General features: G+C 40.6%; 2 protein-coding genes and 1 long non-coding RNA gene across 8 annotated transcripts in view; 1 reads left to right on the top strand and 2 right to left on the bottom strand.

Annotated features, from left to right (window-relative positions):
- The window catches only part of DDHD2 (DDHD domain containing 2), a 27,798-nt gene extending 14,483 nt beyond the window's left edge, over window positions 1–13,315 (top strand). For 2 of the 3 annotated variants that reach the window (XM_026671332.2, XM_087969960.1), the window contains exons 10-18: window positions 283–405; window positions 1,134–1,229; window positions 2,403–2,519; window positions 3,887–4,042; window positions 5,573–5,675; window positions 7,929–8,102; window positions 8,774–8,936; window positions 9,502–9,623; window positions 9,845–13,315. In XM_026671332.2, the coding sequence (XP_026527117.1) occupies window positions 283–405; window positions 1,134–1,229; window positions 2,403–2,519; window positions 3,887–4,042; window positions 5,573–5,675; window positions 7,929–8,102; window positions 8,774–8,936; window positions 9,502–9,583 (1,014 nt within the window). In that variant the 3' untranslated portion in view covers window positions 9,584–9,623; window positions 9,845–13,315. The remainder of the gene's footprint in view (window positions 1–282; window positions 406–1,133; window positions 1,230–2,402; window positions 2,520–3,886; window positions 4,043–5,572; window positions 5,676–7,928; window positions 8,103–8,773; window positions 8,937–9,501; window positions 9,624–9,844) is intronic. The other variant, XM_087969961.1, reaches the window with a different exon arrangement.
- The window catches only part of LOC148130027 (uncharacterized), a 36,740-nt gene that overhangs the window by 2,483 nt on the left and 11,062 nt on the right, over window positions 1–23,195 (bottom strand). Inside the window, exons 2-5 of one of the 3 annotated variants that reach the window (XR_015750348.1) lie at window positions 5,734–5,933; window positions 4,012–4,222; window positions 3,190–3,254; window positions 2,417–2,550 (exon numbers count right to left, since the gene is read on the bottom strand). This is a non-coding gene — a long non-coding RNA (uncharacterized LOC148130027). Of the gene's footprint in view, window positions 1–2,416; window positions 2,551–3,189; window positions 3,255–4,011; window positions 5,580–5,733; window positions 5,934–23,195 lie in introns of those variants that run through there. The other 2 variants (XR_015750349.1, XR_015750347.1) reach the window with 2 other exon arrangements.
- Window positions 10,895–23,195, bottom strand: PLPP5 (phospholipid phosphatase 5). Of its 2 annotated transcripts, none has more exons than XM_087969963.1 (7): window positions 23,090–23,195; window positions 21,215–21,323; window positions 20,167–20,257; window positions 19,634–19,697; window positions 18,547–18,671; window positions 14,701–14,871; window positions 10,895–13,708 (listed from the first exon to the last, which is right to left on the bottom strand). In XM_087969963.1, the coding sequence occupies exons 1-7, from the start codon at window positions 23,164–23,166 to the stop codon at window positions 13,539–13,541; spliced, it is 807 nt and encodes a 268-aa protein (XP_087826089.1). In that variant the 5' UTR covers window positions 23,167–23,195; the 3' UTR covers window positions 10,895–13,538. The 2 variants fall into 2 exon arrangements, with proteins under 2 accessions (XP_087826089.1, XP_087826088.1); XM_087969962.1 differs by lacking the exon at window positions 23,090–23,195 and adding an exon at window positions 21,883–22,208.

The following is a 23,195-nucleotide window of genomic DNA, read 5'->3' as shown; positions in this document are numbered from 1 at the left end:
GGACAAGTCCCTGTGGTTTTCTTGGCAAGGTGATTTACAACTGGCTCAAGGTCACACACTTGGTTTTCTACCTAAAAGGGTGGGGGACTAGAATTCAGAAGTCTCCTGGTTTCTAGTCTGAGGCCTTAACCATTACACCAAATAGGTTCTACAATTCAGTATTAAGGGGAATCATTTGTAAAATTTTACAATTTGATCATTTATTTCAGTGATAATATTTGCATACATCCTAAACTGAAGGAAACCAGGAGCCTTAAAATCTTCTCAATTAACTTTTCACAGGGATTACAAAGACTGGTAATGGATCAGGAAGTCAACAAATCTATGAAGGACATCTTAGCAGAACTTGATCTTTCTGAATATTACGCTGTGTTTGAGAAGGAAAAAATGGACAATCGAGCATTGGTAAATGAAATTGGGGTTGCTTCTGTTACCTAGAACATGGTTGCTGCTAGCTTTTATATATCTGTCTTCAGCATTGTCTCTTAAAGCAATAAAATTTAGATCAATAATTACAGAGGGTGCTCATATGGATGAGCAATTTTTCCCATTGAATTTTTGTTTGGATCTACTTGGAGATCATCATCTAGCATATTCATGTTCAGAAGGAATAACATCCTACCTTTCCTATTTATTCCTATTAGTTCGGTCTTACTTTAGAACTCCAACTGCATATACAAGAATGTCCCAATCTTATACTTAAAGACAGAATTATTTAAAACACACACACACACACACACACACACACACACACACAAAACCATTCTGTGGTTGAATCTTTGGGGAAGCACTTTGCTTTTCCCATTCTTACTCTTTTGTAGTGTGGCATTTCAAAGCCATTGCCTCTTGGACAACAGGACTTAGTCAGTGAACTACGGAAGGTCACAGGACTTGCTTATGGAAAAGCTTATGGACTGTGACTCAGGTGTCACCTTTTCTGCAGTGTTTCCCGATTCTGGGCTTTGCAGACTCCCTTTGTTTTGTTTGGGATTAGTATGTTGGTTTTACAAAGCTGAGTTGCCTCTTGAAATTGCCATGTAGAAGGACAGCCTAAGCCCTCCCCATTCCTTCTACCTTTCTGTATTCTGTTTATAGTAGAACTGTGTTTCTGAGTGTGGAATTCTTATGTGCAGGCCTTGTGCACAGACAAGGAGCTTAAAGAGATGGGGATCCCCTTGGGACCCAGAATCAAGATCCTGCACTATTTAAGGAAGAGAAGCAACTATAAGGTATGACTTGTGTAAACCTTTCAGCCAGTGAAATGTGCATTTTTGGGGACATTGCAATAAGGTTATGCTTTGGGACATAGGACATGTTGTATTAATTTCATCACCTAAGTCGAAAGGAATACTTTGTCACTATTCTCTTATTTTTGCTTTCTTGTCTCTACCTTGGAATTAAAAATCTGTGTTTTCTATTAGTTAAAATAGTCCTCGACTTATGACTGGTCACTTAGTGACATTTGAAGTTACAATAGACTTCCCTGGGGATACTTATAATCTGGTTCTGAAGTTCTGACCGTCATCCCCTGTGATCATGTGACTGCATGTCAGGCACTTGGCAACCAGCTAATTCATGGCTAATTGCAGTGTTCCACAATCATATGACCCCATTTTACACATTTTCCCCCCAAACCAGCAATAACTTCCAGTTTTCAGCAAAAGAGGCTCATAACAAGCCATTGATTTACTTAACAACTGGTGCAAAGAAAGTCATAAAATCAAGTTGATCATGTGGTGACCAATTTTACGATTATCATGACTTACAACCTTGATGGACAGGTTCCATTATGGTCATAAGCTGAGGATTATCTGTATATATGCAGTTATCAGGCCACTCCCATATCTCTGTAGAGGTATATAATTACATGGACTGTATGTATAACCTCACTTCTCTTCTGTCATGTCCATTATATGCTAAAGAAATAAAACTCCCCATTGGATAGTATTCCACAGCCATTGCTGTTAAGGATATGATCCTCCATAGACTTTCTAAAGTGCCTGTCAGTGCTACCTAACTGACAGCCATCATCGCCAGCAAATTCCATAGTTGAAAATGTTCTCTTTGTGTTGAAGGTTTTCCATGCTTCTTGGATTCATGCTTAGGCCCTTTTCGTTCCTGATGCATTTTCCCATTGGAATCAAACCACCTTCCAGTTGCTTTTCTAGATATAATGCTTTTTTTTTTAACATCAGTTTAACCTTTTGCTTATTTTTTGTTTTTTCTAAGATCATTCAATAATGAGGTTGTGGGACAATATAAACCTCTGAAGCCTTTGACATGTTCTAGGCAGAAGAATCAATAATATAATACAAATAATTGAATCCTCCTGTTGTTGAGGTAGCAGGAAATTTGAAAGCAACTGCAGATTTTTTTTAAAGTTAAAATTATTTACTTTGTAGACTTTGAGACTAACCTCTGGAGCTGCTGAGGAAGGCGGAGATGCCAATCAGGAAACATCTGCAATGCCCACATGTGCAGAAACCAGTTGCAGACATCCGGGTGTTGTAACGGGGCAGGTAACTTTCATAGACAACAGCCTCCTATTAACTGCATCATAGATATAAAGGTAGAGTTTGGCTGAGGTGTTCAGAAGGTTTAGCTGAACCAAGATAATGACCAGGCTATAAAACATACAGGATCTGTAATCACACTTCATGCAAATACTGATTGGAATAATAATTCTCTGTTCAATAAAACATGATAGCTGAATTCACACATAATATAATCTGGTGCCAGACAACCAAGATTACATAGCACAAGGGCAATTACTGAATTCTTGAATGCTGTAGAGATGCAGAGCATTATGGTTTTGTGGTGTTTTTTCCTTTACATTTTATTTAAATCCAGTTAGTCCTCAGCTTATAACCATTCGTATAGTGACAGTTTGAGGTTACAGCAGCACTGAAAAAAGTGATTTACGACTGGCCCTTGCACTTACGGCTGTCACCGCATCCCCACGGCCACATGATCAAAATTCAGGCACGTAGCAACCGGCAGCTATTCACGATGGTTGATGTATTCCAGGGTCATGTGATCATCATTTGCAACCTTCCCAGCAGGTTTCCAGCAAGCAAAGTCAGTGGGGGAAGCTGGATTTGCTAAATGGCTATGTGATTCATTTAACAACAGCATTGATTTGCTTAAGGGCCATGGCAAAAAAAAGTTTGTAAAATTGGTGCTACTCACGTAACAATTGTGTTGCTCAGCAATGGAAATTCTGGTCCCAGTTGTGGTCCTAAGTCAAAGGTTACCTGTAATACATCAAAAAATATAATTAAAAAAAATCTGTAACTTTTTCATAAAGTCATGCAGGCAAAAATATTACATTTATATAGATTATGTGAAGTATTTTTTTCTGACCCCTGCTGAGCCTAGACTATATTATCTCATATCAGATCCTTCCTTAAGGTGGGGGAAGAAGTATCACACTAAATGCCTATCCTTTTTATTCTTTGCTATCTTTGTTTACATTCTTTCATCCTTGCTTGCTGACTATCTCCAGCCTTTATGAGCTGCTGAATTCCACAGCTCATTATGCAAATGCACAAGCTACAAAATATTTTCCTGTTTCAGAAAATACTGTGTGTAGCTTGGAGGAGTATCTGAAAATTCTGAAGCTTTTAGATATGTCTTGAAGGGAAGATAAGGTGTTTGCTTTTTTTTTAGCAGCATGTTTCTGTTTGGATTTTATATTATGGATGTTTGTAATTTTTTGTAAGTGAGTCCCACAGATGAGTAACGATATAAAGAGGAAGCAAATTCTTGATGCGTGTTAATTGAATTGACATATGCTAGTATTTTGGATTGATGTATGGGCAGACAGACAGACAGAATGGAATTGCTTGTTCCCTGCAAACTGTCAATTCTATTTCTATTCCACCAGGTCTCTGCAAACTACCCTCAGCTTATCTACAACCCACAGATTTTTTTTGCTTTTGGCTCACCCATTGGTATGTTTCTTACTGTACGAGGTGTGAATCGGATTGATCCAACTTACACTCTGCCTACCTGCAAAGGCTTCTTCAATATCTTTCATCCCGTGAGTAGTTATCTTGTTCCTTTGTCCATGGAGTAAAAAGAGAAAATTACAGTGGGCTGCACTGCAGTTCAAATGGATCATGGCTAACTTGATTCAAGTCCTATTGAAATTGATGGGACTCAAATATGGCTAGTTTACACTGGCTCCAGTCCTTCCCATTGTTCACTGGATGGCAGATATCTGCATAGTATGGAATAAGATTTTGGTTATCCATGTAACTGATGAGAAATTAACAAATCTGCCAGCCTTAGAAAAAAAAGATAAAAGAAAACCAAGAATCATAACAGAGGATAGAATGTAGATACACCAAGGTTCTGTGGCACTTTGCTTATACACATGTATCCATCCAAATTCTACCCTGTTCAAAAGTATGTAACATTTGGAAACAATTAAAATCTTGAATCCAATCTGTAAATTATGCAGCTTCTAAATTAGACAAAGCTTAATGCGCCCTTTCTGGAGATAATCTCATCCTCTATTGGTGCTTAGGTTAACCATCCAGTGACATTAGAATTAGGATAGAGGAGTCTGGAAAAGAAAGTTTACCTCTGCTACTTTTCAGTCATGGGTGGAGTTATTGATTTCTAAAGATTTATTTGTTAATTGACAACAGCCTTGCTGTTGGCTCAGAAGGTCCCCTGGGTAGCTTAATGAAAAGTACAGCTCAATATAAAACAAAAATGGCACCGTAATAATACGCAGGTATAAAAACCCAAATGGTAGTTTATATAAACCAAACAGAAAAAGATCTGCAATTTAAATCAAGGTCCTCATTTTTCCCATTTTCATTAAAAAAAATCAGTGTAGAAGATAAAAAATTAAGCTTCTTTTGATAGGGATGGTTATCAACTGTTGTCAAGATAATACAGGTAGTCCTCATTTAGTGACTGTTCATAATTACGATGGTGATAAAAAGTAACTTTGTAACCAATGCTCACATTTACAGCCTTTGCAGTCGGTAAAGCAAAATAAAATTGAAATATGATAATTAGCATAGTTGTGGTTTCACTTAGCAATTGCTTTGCTTAATGAAAAGTTGCCAATTATGGTTGCTAAATGAGGACTACCTTCAAGATTGTGCAATGGAAAGTTTTCTTCTCATAACAATATGAAATCAACTCTGAGAAGATGAATACTGCTGAGAGATGATCAGAAAAAAAATGGAAATGTGTTGAAGCATCTTGAAAATAATCTTTTAAGTTTTCCAAATGAAAGAAAGAGGGGGGGGAATCAAAGTCAAGGAAAATAAATACATTTAGAACAAATTAAAACAGACAAAATTGCTCTTAAAATGAGGGTTCATTGCCACTGAATTTCAGAAACAAAATATTCATCAGAATTTGATATCAATCTGTAAAAAGGATCCACAAAGCCATGTGTGATCTGCAGGTTTCCCACTTCTTAAAAAAAGTAATAGTTTACTTAATTGTGGCTTTCTTTTAAAAAAAATGGTTTGCATGCTTCCTTTGGGATTAAAGGTCGTATAGAAAATGGACAGATTGTAATATCTGCAAACCCTTTGTTTTGTAGTTTGATCCAGTAGCATACAGGATTGAGCCCATGATTGTTCCTGATGTGGAATTCGAACCTATGCTGCTTCCCCACCACAAGGGCCGGAAGAGGATGCACTTAGGTAAAAAAAAAAAAAAACCCAGCAAAAGAAAGCATTGTTCCTTCTTCATCTTATATACCTTTTTATTATGAGTGATCTTCAACGAGACTCCAACTCCAGCTTTGCATGTGATGGTATGTGACCTGCATTATCCATGCGAGAATTAGGAATACAGTTGAATCAGGATGGCTGGCAGGTAACTTATCACATCCATCCTAGGATGCTTCTTCAGGTGTCCCATGGTTGCATGGGTATGAAGTCACTTTCTCAGAATTTTCCCTATAATGTATGAAGGAATGCTTACAAAGATATTCATGCTGGCTGGGGAATTCTGGGAATTGAAATCCACACAACTTAAAGTTGCCAGGGTTGAGAAACACTGATTTAGAATGACAGGCTTTTTCAATAGCAAACACTCTAGAACCTGGTCCAACTGCCTGAATGCAGAGCATATAAATCCTTTCCATTCCCCACCAGTTGGTTAGAACTGAAAAAGTTTCTTGGATGAGAAGCAAATCAATTCAATTGCCTTTAAAATAAAAGCACCTTTGGGACAACCATTATCTGGATGAATGAGAACTTCCATAGACATTAGTCTAAAATGCATTTAGGTTGCACATCTACAGGTGAAACTCGAAAAATTAGAATATCGTGCCAAAGTTTTTATTTCAGTAATGCAACTTAAAAGGTGAACGTAATATATGAGATAGACTCATTACATGCAAAGCAAGATAGTTCAAGCCGTGATTTGTCATAATTGTGATGATTATGGCTTACAGCTCATGAAAACCCCAAATCCACAATCTCAGAAAATTAGAATATTACATGCAATCAATAAAACAAGGATTGTACAAAGAACAATATTGGACCTCTGAAAAGTATAAGCATGCAGATGTACTCAGTACTTGGTTTGGGCCCCTTTTGCAGCAATTACTGCCTCAATGCGGTGTGGCATGGAAGCTATCAGCCTGTGGCACTGCTGAGGTGTTATGGAAGACCAAGATGCTTCAATAGCAGCCTTCATCTCTTCTGCATTGTTCGGTCTCATGTCTCTCATCTTTCTCTTGGCAATGCCCCATTGATTCTCTATGGGGTTCAGGTCAGGCAAGTTTGCTGGCCAATCAAGCACAGTAATCCCATGGTCATTGAACCAGGTTTTGGTGCTTTTGGCAGTGTGGGCAGGTGCCAAGTCCTGCTGAAAAATGAAGTCAGCATCCCCATAAAGCTCGTCTGTGGAAGGAAGCATGAAGTGCTCCAAAATCTCCTGGTAGACGGCTGCGTTGACCCTGGACTTAATGAAGCACAGTGGACCAACACCAGCAGATGACATGGCTCCCCAAATCAACACAGACTGTGGAAACTTCACACTGGACTTCAAGCATCTTGCAGTGTCCTCTCCATTCTTCCTCCAGACTCTGGGTCCTTGGTTTCCAAATGAGATGCAAAAGTTGCTCTCATCAGAAAAGAGGACTTTGGACCACTGAGCAACAGACCAGTTCTGTTTTTCTTTAGCCCAGATAAGACGCTTCTGACGTTGTTGTTCAGGAGTGACTTGACAAGAGGAATACGACATTTGAAGCCCATGTCCAGGATCCGTCTGTGTGTGGTGGCTCTTAATGCACTGACTCCAGCCTCAGTCCACTCCTTGTGAAAGTCCCCAACACTTTTGAATGGCCTTTTCCTGACAATCCTCTCCAGGCTGCAGTCATCCCTGCTGCTTGTGCACCTTTTTCTTCCAGTTTTCCCTTCCACATAACTTTCTATTAACGTGCTTTGATACAGCACTTTGGGAACATCCAACTTCTTTTGCAATTACCTTTTGAGGCTTTCCCTCCTTATGGAGGGTGTCAATAATGGTTTTCTGCACAACTGTCAGGTCAGCAGTCTTTCCCATGATTGTGATTCCTACTGAACCTGACTGAGAGACCATTTAAAGGCTCAGGAACCCTTTGCAGGTGTTATGGCTTCATTAGTTGATTAGAGTGGGACACTTTGAGCCTAGAATATTGAACCTTTTCACAATATTCTAATTTTCTGAGATTGTGGATTTGGGGTTTTCATGAGCTATAATCCATAATCATCTCAATTATGACAAATCATGGCTTGAACTATCTTGCTTTGCATGTAATGAGTCTATCTCATATATTAGTTTCACCTTTTAAGTTGCATTACTGAAATAAATGAACTTTTGCACAATATTCTAATTTTTCAAGTTTCACCTGTATGCAATCTTGTCTTTTTTCTGGTTTTGAATTTTTTTCTTTATTTTTCCAGAATTGAAGGAAGGCCTCACTCGGATGAGCATGGACCTGAAAAATAACTTGCTGGGCTCCTTGAGGACTGCTTGGCAGTCCTTTACCAGAACATCATTGCCAGCTGTGGAGGCAGGAGCCACAGGAGATGTGGAACAGGAGTCAGAAGCTGAACCCAGCATGGAGAAGCAACCTGGTTGGTTTAAAGCCTAGGTTTAAATTATGGTTTGCACACTCAGAGTTTGCTCACCTTTGGTGCATGCAAAAGAACACATTTTGTGTTGCTTTGGGCTCAGGCTTCCCATTTATAAAATTCCCATTGTCATAAAGATTTGGGATCAATAGTGCAGAATGAATATGTGGATACAGTGGTTTATATTTGAGAGATTCTGAGTTGCCTGAGGGCCTCCTTGGTACCAGGCAAGAGCTCCTTCTGCTCTATTGAGTGAAGAGAGATCTCATGGCCTCTGGACTGAATTGGGCAGTTTCCAGGGCTCGGCACAGAGCACTGTAACTCTTCAACTAGAATTGCTATCCAAGTAGTTGTGGGCAAGAGTTGCCACTTCTTTTTAATATTGTCTGAAGAAAGTTATTTTGAGAATATGCAAGGGTCTCCAAACCTGGCAACTTTAAGACTTGTGGATTTCAGCTCCCAGGATTCTGGTTTAGGAGTTCAACTCCCATGGATGGATGAGAAATTCCGGGAGCTGAAGTCCATGACTCTTAAAACTTGCCATGTTTGGAGATCTCTATAAGACTGAGCTGCCACCATTACCTTAGGCAGGAAAATTAAGGCTGGTCTTAGCTTATCTGGCCTGTTCACTTATTACAAGTGTGTTGATTCAGTTTTCTTCCATTTGAATACAGAGGAGAAACCAGAGGAACCAACCACATCAGCAAAAGAGGATCTGCCTCCAGTTAATGTGGGGCTGCTGAACGGGGGCCATCGCATTGACTACGTGCTTCAAGAGAAACCCATTGAAAGCTTTAATGAATATTTATTTGCATTGCAAGGCCATTTATGCTACTGGTAAGCTCTGTCTACTGGGCTAATCCTGATCTGGTACCCAACAGTTTTGCTGGTTGGGGGCTGTCATCAAATACCCTTGACCCAGGATATTGATCTGGTCTTCCACTAAGCGTGCAAGTTTGGGAAGGATGCACACGTAGCCAGGAAGGGTAGGATACCAGCCTAGCAATCTAGATCAGCTAACTCAACCCTTCCAGCCAGATTGCTTTCTCATCTGTATTGTCATGCAAGGTGGCAGTTGAAGAAGACTGTATTGTCTCTCATCTTCTCCATCATTCCTATTCTTCTCCAAAAGGCTCATAACTATTTATGTATCTCCTTTCTTTGTATTGTGTTGTTTTAATTGCTGAGGTGGAAGTTAGGCTTATGCCCAGTTTTTACTTTTTCACAGTTTCAAATTGTATACAGATGGGATAAACATGATGTCCTGAATTGAATTTAGCTAACTATATGCATTACAGCTAGGATTCTAAGTATGTGAAATATATATACATCAAAATTTTGCTAGTGTGTAATCAATAATGAATAGTTGTTTATTTTTCCTTTTTTCTATCCCTCCTTCTAGGGAGTCAGAGGACACAGTATTATTGTTGTTGAAAGAGATTTATCAAACAAAGGGCATCAGCATGGATCAGCCCCCTTTGTAGAGACAAACTGACCAGCTGCACAACTCTGGATACCAAATATGTAAGTCTTGTTTGTTTTTTTTGATTTGAGGCCAGTTAGCTCTGGCTACCGTTTGAGAAAAAGATAAAAAGCAATTGAAGATTTAGAAATTATCCTGCCGTGTATATTGTATGTCTTCTATTAATTTTTTCCTTGAATTAGATCCCCTTCAAGATCAGCTGCCTTCAATGAAAAGCTAACCTAACATGGCTGATGTACCATGTTGTTTCTTTGTTTTACAGGTCTCCTGTCACCTTCCTCCTCTTTTGTCTGATGTGCCCAGCATGCTTCCTCCTCATAGTCTGGAACTCTGGAAAATTCAGTATCCTATTCAGGGATAGTAGTGACCATTGAGATCCTGTCAGACTCCTGGTATATTCAGGCCCTTGTGAATTAACCGAACTGCATTTTCTGTCTACAGCCAGTGTGTCTTTAGATCCAGTGCAATACCAGTTGTGTCACCTTCAGTTTATGCACTAGTCAAGACTTGAAATTGGTGCTAGAATTTCACTTCTTGTCTCCATTAGAAAAAACCTCAAGATGAGTGATGGACAGTGAAGGATTTTGACTTTTAGAAGCACTTCTGAGGTCATACCGAGTGTTCAGCATTACATGTCCGATTGTTTGTGGGGAGTTCATTTTTGTTTTGTCTTCTCTTCTTGCTGCTGCTGATTTACTCAAAGGGCTCAAGGTCAAAGCGAAAAGCTGGGCAAGCTAAGTCCCATTCTTCTCTGAAATAAGTATGATGATGATGCCAGCAGTAGCAATTGTATCATTCTACTTTTCTAAAGTATAACTACTTACCTGGGAAGGAACTGGCAAAGCTTGTAAATTTGGTCTTGTTCACAACGATCAGAATATGGATGAGTGATTCCTCTCCATAATGTAAACAGCGTTGTAGAAGCTGTGTGTTTACGTTCTGACGTGGGAGGTGCCAAACTTCATACAAGCAGCAGCTTGATATGTCCTTGTTTCAATGCACGCAATTGGGTTCTTGAAAGCATCTGAAGAATGAGCTCACTTCCTAGAAACCTCTACCCAGTTATTGGATTGTTTCTTCAAGCACCAGATGAGGGCAGCTCTATACTGGCAATTTTACTTGGGAGCTCAGGGTGATTGGCTGACCATTTGGACAGACAGTTCACATTGATAGTTTAGTCTGCCAGAGTGTAAATTCAATGCATGTCTCAACATAATCTTGGCTGGCTAGTTGTGGAACACATCTGTGATTTCATGGTGTATGTATGTTGGGCCCTCCAACTGTTACATGACCGTTTTTTTGGGGGTGGGTGGGTCATGAAGTGGTCAATTGCTTTTCACTTATCTCACATTCTGCAAAATTTCTCTTTTCAAGAAAGTCTTGGCCAAGGGAGCAGCAAGCAGCCTGTTTACAAGTAAGATGTGATCACGCTATTGCTACACGTCTGTTCACCTTGCGTATTCCAATTCTGTGCCGGATACTTAGTTGTTCTCGTTATGTTTGCACTATTATTGCATCACTGAATTTTCCAGCCTCTCATGCTACACTTGTGGCTGAACAGAATGCCATTTGACATGACCAAATTTTCTCAATTGGAGTATCAACAGGAAAAATCAAACAGTTGGAAGTTAATGCACTTTGTAAAATATTACCTTTTTTTAAAAAAAGTTATTTAACTTTTTTCCAGCAGCTGTCTGCCTTTGGTGAATTTATTGAACTTTGCAAGGAGAACCCTGACTGACTGTTAGGCCTCTTTATCTGTCATTCTAATAAGCACAGTTGTTAAATCATTAGGATTGACTTCTTATACAGTAATCTTAGTGATCCAAGTGGTTTTATCTTGTTATGGTAGTTAGATCATCATCCATAGATTGGCTGTTCATTGGTTGTTCAAATGAGATTTAAGGATGTATAGGATTAATCTCACAATGCAACCACAGATATCTTTAAAAAATACCCAAGTGCTGTTATGCTGCACAAGTTTGGTTATTCTGTTAAACTTTGCAATTGTTATACCTATCTATGGTAGAAAAACATTTCACCCTAGACTGTCTTAATAGTAATCTGCTGTACAGTATGAATAGTATAAAAAAAATCAATAATCATAATTGCTGATGTTAGAATAGCAATTTCACATGAAAACAGCAGCATCCAATGACCCTAAGATTAAAAACAAAGCACATGGGTAATGACATGGATAAGTTGAACTTTGGGTCTTTCTCCAGCTAAGGAAATACCTTTGAAAATGGGAGTTTGTTATAGTTGGATAAATGCACAAAACTGCAAGCTGAGTACTAATTGAGGGACCAAGAAGTAACAAATTAGTTATGAGCTATAAAACATTGATCCATTGCACAGAAATTCCACCACAATCAACAAAATGTATTGTGGTGCGAGTATTGATGGGAATTAAATAGACTCTAAAAAATGCTTCCTTTTAGGAAAGTTCTTACCTATTTATCTTTAACCAAGAGTGCAAAATATATTGACTGTAAGAACCCCTAAACCCTTTTGGGGATAGCTGAATATTGCCCACTATTGCTAGAGTAGTGGTTTAGGAAGGGACATGATAGCTCAGCAGTTAAACACACCGAGCTTGTCAGTTGGAGAGCTAACAATCCAGGTTCAAGACCTAAGCTCCATGCAACAGCTCCCATTACTTGGCCCAGCTTCTGCCAACCTAACAGTTCACAAGGATGCAAATGCAAGTAGATAAATAGATACCACTTCAATGGGAAGGCAACAGCATTCTGTGGGCCTTGGCATCTAGTCATTCTGGCCACAACACTGTGGCTCCCTCCATCAAGAAAAAGATGAGCACTGTGCTCTAAAGTTGGACATGAAGTCACAGGGAAATCTTTAATTTTTAGTGGTTTAGGAACAGCAGTGGTGTGAAGCCATAGTTTAACTCATTAAAAATCCCCCTAAAAGAAGCAAGGCTAAAAATGGAAGTGTGTAGTCTTGCGAACTTTGAGTCATCACACTATTTTAAATCAATACCAATTTGCATTGCTGAGAATCAAACTTTTTGCAGAGCAGTGCAATGGTAGAGGATGCAAAACTAAAAATACTGCCATAAATATAGAAAAACTGCACAAATCTTGAGTGAACAGCAAGGAGGGAACCCGGCAGAACAAATATATGCAGTTAATATAATTAGTCTCCTAGATTTAATTTTGACTCCTTAAATATTACACCTCAGTGGCAAATGTTGGAGACTCCTGATTCCTTTGTAATTAAGAGTAGCAGAAAAATGGCCAATGCATGGGTCTGGATTTAGGGCATCTATCTTTATACCTGTTTCAATGCATGTCAATGTCCTTGGTGAATGGTTGAGCTACTGCTCTGTTTTGAAAGGACTGGTGTGTTGTTGCACAAAATCACTGAATCCTGAAATACTTTACCACCACCCCCGTGCTACTATTTTAAGGCAGAATTTTGGGGAGAAAACTATTACAATTGTACCCATCTGTCTTTGGATGGACAGGAATGTACCCTGGGCATCATGGGAAAAGACATCAGACCTCTCCTGTAATACATAGGTCAAGACTGCACACTGAGATCATGTGGCATCTATTTATAGGCATTTAAACTCAAGAGCAATGCCTGGCATTACAATGAGGGAATGGACTAGAGACTCCTTTTGTTGCTCTGTTGTGATCAGATGAGGAATGGTTCAATATTGCCAGGAATGAGTTGGCCACAAAAAAATAAATCTTCCCAAACTCTGCAATTTTGCTGTCCTGGAAAATATTCACTCTCTCAGCCACATATGCGTGATGAAGGGGAAGAGGTAGAGGCCCTGAGTTTCAATCAGGCTGGTATACTTTGGACAATGATGCTTCTCCCCCTACCACCTCCTGGCCTTTGAGCAAAGCAGAACATGGATGATTAAGCTCTCTTCCCCCCCCCCCCCTCGAGTCTGCAAATACACAGAAAAGAAACCCCTGAGTCCTTCATACATCTAGGTTGAAACCAGAAAGTGTCAGCTTTTGCCTCTCTGGAGAAGATAGCCTGGATACATGCTGCAGAGGCTGATGGCATTTGGGGTCCGTCAGCGGAGGGTAATGCTGTCTGTAGCAGAGATACGCAAAGGTGAAACCTATTCCAGAGCCAACCAGCACATCTTAAAAGGAACAAAAGAATACAAAGATCAATATCTAACACATTGGATATCAACCCCTGCTAAGCTTTGGTAGCCAGCAATGGTCTTAATTTTGCACAGGGGCCATGCTACCAAGGAAGGCAGAGTTGGCTGGGATTTTTTCAACTGCTAAGAGGCTGCAAGATTTGGTTTGGAAATTGATTTATCCTCTTTTAGGGTTTGGGTAGTGCAGTGGCTTAGCGGTTAAGACCCTGGGCTTGTCAGCTGGAAAGCTGGGAGCCAAGATTCAAGACCCGAGTGCCATGTTACAGGGTGAGCTCCCGTCCTTGGCCCAGTTCCTGCCAACCTAGCAGTTCGAAAGTATGCAAATGTGAATCGATAAATAGGTACCATTTCAGTGGGAAGGTAACAGCACTCCTTGAGGTCATGCTGGCCACATGACTGAAGAAATGTCTTTGCACAGTGCTACCTCAATGGCCTTGACTCCTTTTAGGGTTTACATGCTACTCCCAACTCAGTCATACAATAACAATTTAGACCATTAAGTTTTGCAGCGTCATCAGATATTTGCACTGAAATTTGCCATTCCATTACTACCAGAGGTGGTGGTGGCCTCAGTCGAGCATGAGTTTTGGCAGAAAAAGATGCCACTCCCTCCATTCCTTTCTTTAGAGCAGAGATGTACAAGCTAAAGACTCCAAAGCCATCAGCACCTCCACCAAAGCCCAGGCTTCAAAAACAATTTCATCATAGGACAGAAAGGGAAAGTTATTAGATGCCCCAATGGAGAATGGCCTTGTGACTCTTTATTCCATTTGAATTAAATAGAGATGTATGGAGTTTCTTTTGTTCACCCATTCCTTGCATGTTTCCTGCAATCATGAAACTCAAAAACATGGCTCTTGGCCAAAATATAAGCAATGTTGGGCTTTTGACTAATGGGGCAATGAAACAGACTTGTATGTAATAGAAAAATCGTCTTTCCCACATACGTACACACACTTTTCCCTCACCTTGCCAGTGATGTTTGTAATCACACATACGGGACAAGGCAATGAGCATGGCAATGAAGAGGGGTCCCCAGAAGGCGCAGAGGTGCCAGGATTGGCCCCGACCACCAGGTGCAAAGCAATGCAGCTTCCCTGCAATGTAGAAGGAGCCAAAAGCAAACCCAGCAAAGACAACTGGAAAACATAAAAGATCCCTTATGAGATCCAGCAATGCAAATGGCCATCACTATCTGTAGCTAGAAATACAAGATATCCCAAAGAAGAAATCTCCGCTTTTCTCAAATAGAAATGTGGAATAGACATAGATGTGGGAGAACGAGTGGCAGAGCCTGGGGGTGGAGTTAAAAGAAGGTTCAGCCAAAAATCCCAACATAGTCACAAACTAAATCCAACCTCCCTTGAATTCTGTTGATCCTTATTTAGCTCCTAGCAGTTCATTGAGAAGATTCCTGTGTGTAGGCATGATTAGCAATAAATCTGTTTAATTGGACCTTCCCACTGTCCTGAGCTTTCATACTTCACAACAATGCTGTTAAGAGCAGCCATAAACCAAAAAGAAAATCACATCCTTTCAGCTACTCCCAAGTGATGCAACACTGCTCCTCCCAAACAAGCAAACAAAACAATTGACATAAATTAAAAATAAAAGAATGGGAGTTGAATACAGTAATTGAAGGAAATGAGAGATTTATCAATGTTACAGTGGGTAAATTGCAATTAGGTCCAATATCTTCTGACCACAATAGATAGAGTGCACTTTTCTGCTGGTGCCAATTGAAATAGTTTGCAATTAAGAAGGTTTATCAATTCTATTCTCCAAGAATGACAGATTGGGCAAACCAGGAGGATAGTTCTGACTGTTTCAGTGTTAGTATCAGACCAGTTAAATGATCAATTTTGGAAGGGAATGTTTTGTTCTTTTCAAACAATTCTATACAAGTAAAGGAAAGGATCTACTGAATTAAATACAACTTACTGTCAGATCAGGCAAGCAGGACTACAATCCTGGTTGTTTTTCAATGTTAATGCAATTAAAGAAGGAGAGAACCATATATAGCCCTACTGATGTTGGAACCTGCCCTCCACTTTTGCCTATCTAGTTGAGAGGGAATATACATGCATACATACATACATACATTCCTTACTTATAAAATACACTGCTCAAAAAAATAAAGGGAACACAAAAATAAGACATCCTAGATGTGAATGAATGAAATATTATTAAATACTTTGTTCATTACATAGTTGAATGTGCTGACAACAAAATCACACAAAAATTATCAATGGAAATCAAATTTAGCAACCCATGGAGGTCTGGATTTGGAGTTACACTCAAAATTAAAGTGGAAAAAAACACTACAGGCTGATCCAACTTTGATGTAATGCCCTTAAAACAAGTCAAAATGAGGCTCAGTAGTGTGTGTGGCCTCCATGTGCCTATATGACCTCCTTACAACGCCTGGGCATGCTCCTGATGAGGTGGCGGATGGTCTCCTGAGGGATCTCCTCCCACACCTGGACTAAAGCATCCCCCAACTCCTGTACAGTCTGTGGTGCAACGTGGCGTTGGTGGATGGAGCGAGTCATGATGTCCCAGATGTGCTCAATTGGATTCAGGTCGGGAACGGGTGGACCAGTCCATAGCATCAATGCCTTCGTCTTGCAGGAACTGCTAACACACTCCAGCCACATGAGGTCTAGCATTGTCATGCATTAGGAGGAACCCAGGGCCAACTGCACCAGCACATGGTCTCACAAGGGGTCTGAGGATCTCATCTTAGTACCTAATGGCAGTCAGGCTACCTCTGGCGAGCACATGGAGGGCTGTGCGGCCCCCCTAAAGAAATGCCACCCCACACCATTACTGACCCACTGCCAAACTGGTCATGCTGGAGGATGTTGCAGGCAGCAGAATGTTCTCCATGGTGTCTCCAGACCCTGTCACATCTGTCCTATGTGCTCAGTGTGAACCGGCTTTCATCTGTGAAGAGCACAGGGCGCCAGTGGCGAATTTGCCAATCTTGGTGTTCTCTGGCAAATGTCAAACGTCCTGCATGGTGTTGGGTTGTAAGCACAACCCCCACCTGTGGACGTCAGGCCCTCATACCACCCTCATGGAGTCTGTTTCTGACCGTTTGAGCATCCACATGCACATTTGTGACCCGCTGGAGGTCATTTTGCAGGGCTCTGGCAGTGCTCCTCCTGTCCCTCCTTGCACAAAGGCAGAGGTAGCGGTCCTGATGCTGGGTTGTTGCCCTCCTACAGCCTCCTCCACGTCTCCTGATGTACTGGCCTGTCTCCTGGTAGTGCCTCCATGCTCTGGACACTACTCTGACAGACACAGCAAACCTTCTTACCACAGCTCGCATTGATGTGCCATCCTGGATGAGCTGCACTACCTGAGCCACTTGTGTGGGTTGTAAACTCCGTCTCATGCTACCACTAGAGTGAAAGCACTGTCAGCATTCAAAAGTGACCAAAGCATCAGCCAGAAAGCATAGGAACTGAGAAGTGGTCTGTGGTCACCACCTGCAGAACCACTCCTTTATTGGGGATGTCTTGCTAACTGCCTATGCTTTCCACCTGTTGTCTATTCCATTTGCACAACAGCATGTGAAATTGATTGTCAATCAGTGTTGCTACCTAAGTGGGCAGTTTGATTTCACAGAAGTGTGATTGACTTGGAGTTACACTGTGTTTTTTAAGTGTTCCCTTTATTCTTTTGAGCAGTGTACTTTTGGTTTGGTTAAAAAAAAACCATAAATATGCAATGAAAGATGCCACTGCTTATTAAATTGAACAACAACAAAAAAAGGTACTTCTCTCCTTGAATTAAAAAAAAAATTCAGGCAGGAATTGTATCTTTTCCAAAGAACGAAACTGAATAGAATTCAGAAAATTTCCTTTGCCTGCAGCACTTAGACTGCACCGTAAGCAACTCAAATATAGCAAGGATGCTTGGTAAGACGTATATAATGTATGTATGCAAACTGCAGATCTAGAAGTAGAGACAAAATGACATATCTTGAATATATGATTTTTTTTTCTGACAGAAGCAATGAATAAATGAGAGGTGGGCAACGTAAAAAAAATACTGAGGCTGTTGTATCCCTACAATAAGATGCTCCAGTGAACACATATGCATAATGGAACATTCACACAGAGGGTCAAATCACATGAATAATACTCTATAGCAGGGGTGTCCAACCTTGGCAACTTTAAGACTTGTGGACTTCAACTCCCAGAATTCCTCAGCCAGCTTTGCTGGCTGAGGAATTCTGGGAGTTGAAGTCCACAAGTCTTAAAGTTGCCAAGGTTGGACACCCCTGCTCTATAGATTGTAAGACAGTTCATAAAGAATGGTTACCTCATAGGACCTAATAACATTTAAATGAAGCCCAAGGGGAGAGAAATACATTCATAACCACTGCAACGTCTGTTTCCTTTTAATATCTGCTTAGGCTTTTCTTGGATTCCTAGACCAATTCTGTGAACTGAACTGCAATATTTTTAAAAATGATTTTATGCCACATTAGATTGGGACATAGTACATACATCATATACCATAGTAAAGACCCTTAAGCAATGTGTTGTGTTTAAAGTTAAATATGCAAACCCAACCATTCTGACTGATAGTTTTTGGCTAAATGTGTTGGGTACAGCCAACCAATAGTGGTTTATTCAATGAATTGTGGTTATTCAAGCCATGTCTTAGCACAATATATGAACCAGTTCGATATGGTTCCTCAAAACAAAAGTTCTTGGAAAGGGTAATTAAATGTCCCCAAACTAGCCATAATACTATTGCCAGTTCTCTAAGGACAGTTCTCACAGGGAAAAAATACTCACACGAGGAATATCCACTAGGGAAGCTTTTGCGCCCTTCAATCACTACTTGTGCATCTCCTGTGCACAAGAACTGATCAGTTGCCCGTCCATCTGGAAAGCAGCGGTAGAAGAAATCAGGCCGAGGCCTAGAAGAGAAGTGTAGGTCAAGGTTTCTCAACTTCAGGAAGATGGAGAAGAACTGAGGCAAAAAGCTAGCCCGAATCTCCAATGTTGCTGACAGGTCTAGACTCTATTGTGGTACCTACAAATACCTCACTCCATATCCAATATCCCCTATTTGACTTCTATATTGTGAGATCATCTCTCTCTTCTCATCAGAGCTTGAGCTGTTGTAGATGTGATTCTCCCCAAATATTATCCTTTACAATAGGGCTGTAAGAGGGGATGATTGACTTAAAACTTCACTGTGATGTCTATAGCTGAGTAGGGCCTAGAACTTAAGATGTCCAGTCCAACATCTTAATTAAAGCATTAATAGCTATAAATACCATAAAAACAGATCAGCTAGATACTCCTGTCCTCTCCACTAGGCTTGTTGGACTTCTGAAAGAGAAGGAAATCCCATGACATCCCTTCCTCTGTGTGGAAGAAGGGAAATCTTTTCTCTATCGGTGGCCCTTTTTTTAAGGGAGGAAGGAAGTGGGTGGAAAAATAAGGATTAAGGAAAGGAGAGAAGAAGGTAACTTCATGGACGATGAGAAAGCATCATAACTTGCCTATCAAGGAAAGTATCCAGTGATACTTTTAACTTGGATTGCAGAAAGGAAAAATTATGGAGTGATGGAGCAAATAAGACTGTTTCCAAAAGTGGAATGGAGACACCAATGGGAGAAAAATGATATTTTTCAACATACTCTTTGGATGATACCTTTAGAAAGAAATACAAGGGAACATTTCTGTTGTTTCTTATGTAACATTACAGGAAGTGTTCAAACTTAAATAAATGCTCTTCCATATTGCCATCTGGTTTCTTCCACTTCATTTCTGGCCCTCTCACATTACTATCTCAGAATATCAGCTCTGCCTATAAGCAACCAGAGGGGAAAATGCTAGCTCTTTCTCTAAAATTGCCAGAAAAGAACCTTACCTGCCCACGGCCAGCTTTACAACATTGGTGAAGACACCATTCAGGGCAAGTGCCAAGCTAATAGCTGAACCAAAGAAAAACAAAGCAATTCCAGTTTAGATCCCCATGACAGACCAAGGGAAACAACTGGACAGAAATACAAGTACAATATCTTTAAAACAATGCAGCTCAATGGGTCTCAACAGTCAATTTGTTTTGTATGGGAAATCCAAATTTGGGGTTACCATGAATAAGCAGCTTGCCATGTCCTATCAGCAAGTCTGGTAAGGAAACTAGAATCACCCTCCATAAGTTTTTATTGAAATATTCATTCACTCACTCACTCACTCATTCTAGATTGCCCATCTCCCTCAAAGAGGGATGGATGCAGATGGAATCCTGGTTTATTATTCCCAACATTAAGGTGACAACAAACTTCTCATCTCTTCCCTACTAGGCCAACAGGACAAATTTGACACAATGAACCTACTGCCTTATTCAGCAATTTAATGCAACCCCCAATTTTCTGCAAACATCATCCCCCCTGTGCTCACCCAAGCATGCTTCCCGGGTATCTTCTTTGCCAGCCTTCATGAAGAATTTGGCCAGGAAAATCAAGACCAAAGGAGACACAAAGGAAATGAACTGCAACAAGAGGATCAAGATTCAAATAAGTGTTACACTTACAAAAGCAAAACAAAGCTGCACAAATGATTAAAGAAAAAGACACTGGGACATTTCTTAGCTTTAAAATAGGATTGTACTACCTTTTACAGAGAAGAGGGTTAATTTAAGCTCTTTGGATGCTTGCTGGGAATTATGCTAAAATAACAGTTTTCAGAAAAATGGGCATTTCTGCCCCCAAAAATGAGAGCAAGCAATGTGCATAGGACTTCATTTGGACCAGTGTTTTTCAAGTTTGACAACTTTAAGGTGTATGGACTTCAACTCCCAGAATTCCCCAGGCAGTAGAGAATTCTGGGAGTTGGGAATCCATACATCTTAAAGCTGTGAAGTTTGAAAGACACAGATTTAGACTTAACAGACCCAGATGAACAAAAATAAACCACAGAAAAACAATTCCATGCCTCCCCAAAACACATGACATGTACTGGAAATTTTAGCCACCCCACCTTATACCACTCAGTTTCACTTTGTTCTGTCTAAAAATGCTATTTTTCTTTAAGGTTTGCTTCTGGCTGACCTACCATTGTCCATCACCTTTTTTGCTCTGAAACAACAAAGATTTGATCATCTGGAAGCATGCAGCTACATGTTTTGAAGCATACAGTGGCAGTCCTTTCAAAGCATGAAATAAAGGTTTTTAACCATAAGATGATTCTATTTTAATGTATGTGTGTGTGGGAAATAACTTTCTAATAGTAAAGATGGTTTCACAATGGAAAAAATTAACAAGGAAATTGGTGAGTATCCTTTTTCCAAGTCTCTTCAAACAGAGGCTAGAGAGCCATCTGGATTGGGGTGCTTTAATTTGGGTTCATTGCACTGAGCAAAAGTCTGGGCTTAATCGAAGCAAAGTTCTGCTTGCCAAGAAACAGGCATGCAAATAAAAGTTGAAGGACGAATGAACAAAACACTTACAAATATAGACCTGGTGAGCACATGGTCAGACTCTATGTAGGGATTTTTGTAGAGCCACATTTCTTCAGGTTGGATGACTCGCTGGAAAGGTGGCAACACTTGAGTGAACCTAAAGAAAGTAGGATCCCAAAATGTTTGGCTCTGTAAGTATTATGGGCTTTCCATAGCAATTTACAGCACCACATTGCTCTTTCAGTTACATGAAATCATACAACCTTGGTCCATGAATACAATATATCTTAATCCCAGTATTTGTAAACATTTGTCTAGCCCTGGGCTGTAATAAAATACCTTTCTAATTCTATGTAATGCAGCACAGTTTGTCATCTCTTTAACCTTAACCCATCTTCCCCAGGGCGAAAATAAAGGATAATAGTAATAATAATAATACCACCACCAACAACATCTATCACATACTGAGGTATTGCAAGACTACAAACAACGTCAAACACAGTCGCTCAGATGGTCCACTGGAACTTGTGTCACAACTACCATCTGCCTGTAGCAAAGAACTGGTGGGATCATAAGCCTGAAAAAAGTGATCGAAAATGAGCATGCAAAACTACTGTGGGACTTCCGAATACAGACTGACAAAGTTTTAGAACATAATACCCCGGATATCACGATTGTGGAGAAGAAAAAAGTGTGGATCATCGACATTGCCATACCTGGTGACAGCAGAATCGACGAGAAACTTGAAAAAGTCACCAGATAACAGGACTTGAGAATCGAACTGCAGAGACTCTGGCATAAACCAGTGCAGGTGGTTCCAGTGGTACTCAGCACACTGGGTGCTGTGCCTAAAGACCTAGGCAAGCACTTAAAAACAACTGGCACTGACAAGATCACCATTGGTCAGCTGCAGAAGGCCACCTTACTGGGATCTGCTTGCATAATCCGCCGATACATCACGCAGTCCTAAACGCTTGGGAAGGGTTTGACTAATGATTTGTGATACGAAACCCAGCATAAACTCGTTTGCTGTGTATACTGTCATTTCTATGTATAATAATAATAATAATAATAATAATAATAATAATAATAATAATAATAATAATAATAATAATAATAGTAATAATAATAGTAATAATAATAGTAATAATAATAGTAATAATAATAGTAATAATAGTAATGTTTATAATCCAAAAGACAGCAGGCAAAGAAAAGGGAGAATGGTGGTTCTTATAACCAGATAGAACAAATTCCAATTTGTCTTTCTCTTCTCTGAATCTCTTTGGGATGTGACTACATATAGAAAATGCAAGGCAGGTATCAGCTGTCTTTGATGGAGATTGACATTTTTGTTCCAGGCATTTGAAATCCAAGCACTTCCTGGAGGTCTTTGGCCCCTCCAACCATTGTATCTTATGTCCCTGAGGTTAACTGCAACGCACCTCAGCCACCTAGTTCTAAGGATCACAACTAACAACATAAACCCTCTGCTGGTGGGAATTCTGGAACGAAGCCCCTCCCCCAGCGATCCTCTCCTCTGCCCCTCATTTGCAGGCTCCAAAAGAACAGGCCAGCATCTAGCACCAGCCTATGTATTCCCCGCGAGATGCCCAGCCTGACGCACAGCGCAAAAATGCCACCAAACACTGCAGGTGCCTCCTTCTTTTGAGGGCCTTCAGCCCACAGAAGGCATGCCATTCGGCTCAGGCCAATTCCTAGCAACCACGACGCCGAGAAGGCCGCCCCAGCTTTCCGAAAAGCCACGCAACTTCTTTGCAAGCCCGGAAAAGCTCCAGGTGGGGAGGAAGGCGTGGGAATGGGAACCGTCCCCAAAGAAAAGGGAGAGCAACGCCCCTTCCCTTTTCTGCTCCTGCCTCGCGACCCCTACCGGAGATGGAGGCCCTCCCACTCCTCGGCACTCACAAGAAGAGACCCAGCAGCAACGCGCGCACCCCCACTTCCAGCAGCAGGGCTAGCCCCGCGCGCGGGATCGGCCACATCCTACACGCCTGCTGCAGCTGCGAGCCAC

The sequence above is a fragment of the Notechis scutatus genome, chromosome 7, assembly GCF_049901735.1.
Source record: "Notechis scutatus isolate UNSWTSFEM ecotype Mainland chromosome 7, rNotScu1.2, whole genome shotgun sequence".
Lineage (NCBI taxonomy): Eukaryota > Metazoa > Chordata > Lepidosauria > Squamata > Elapidae > Notechis > Notechis scutatus.
Note: the sequence above shows the minus strand (reverse complement) of the source record. Positions and strands in the feature narration are given on the sequence as shown.

Coding starts and splice junctions, on each gene's coding strand:
- PLPP5 (XM_087969962.1), bottom strand. CDS start 21,965: ATGCCAGAGTCTCTGCAGTTCGATTCTCAAGTCCTGTTATCTGGTGAC. Junction 14,872..18,546: donor CCCTAGTGGATATTCCTCGT/GTGAGTATTTTT, acceptor TATGTTTTCCAG/TTGTCTTTGCTGGGTTTGCT. Junction 13,709..14,700: donor TTACAAACATCACTGGCAAG/GTGAGGGAAAAG, acceptor GTTCCTTTTAAG/ATGTGCTGGTTGGCTCTGGA.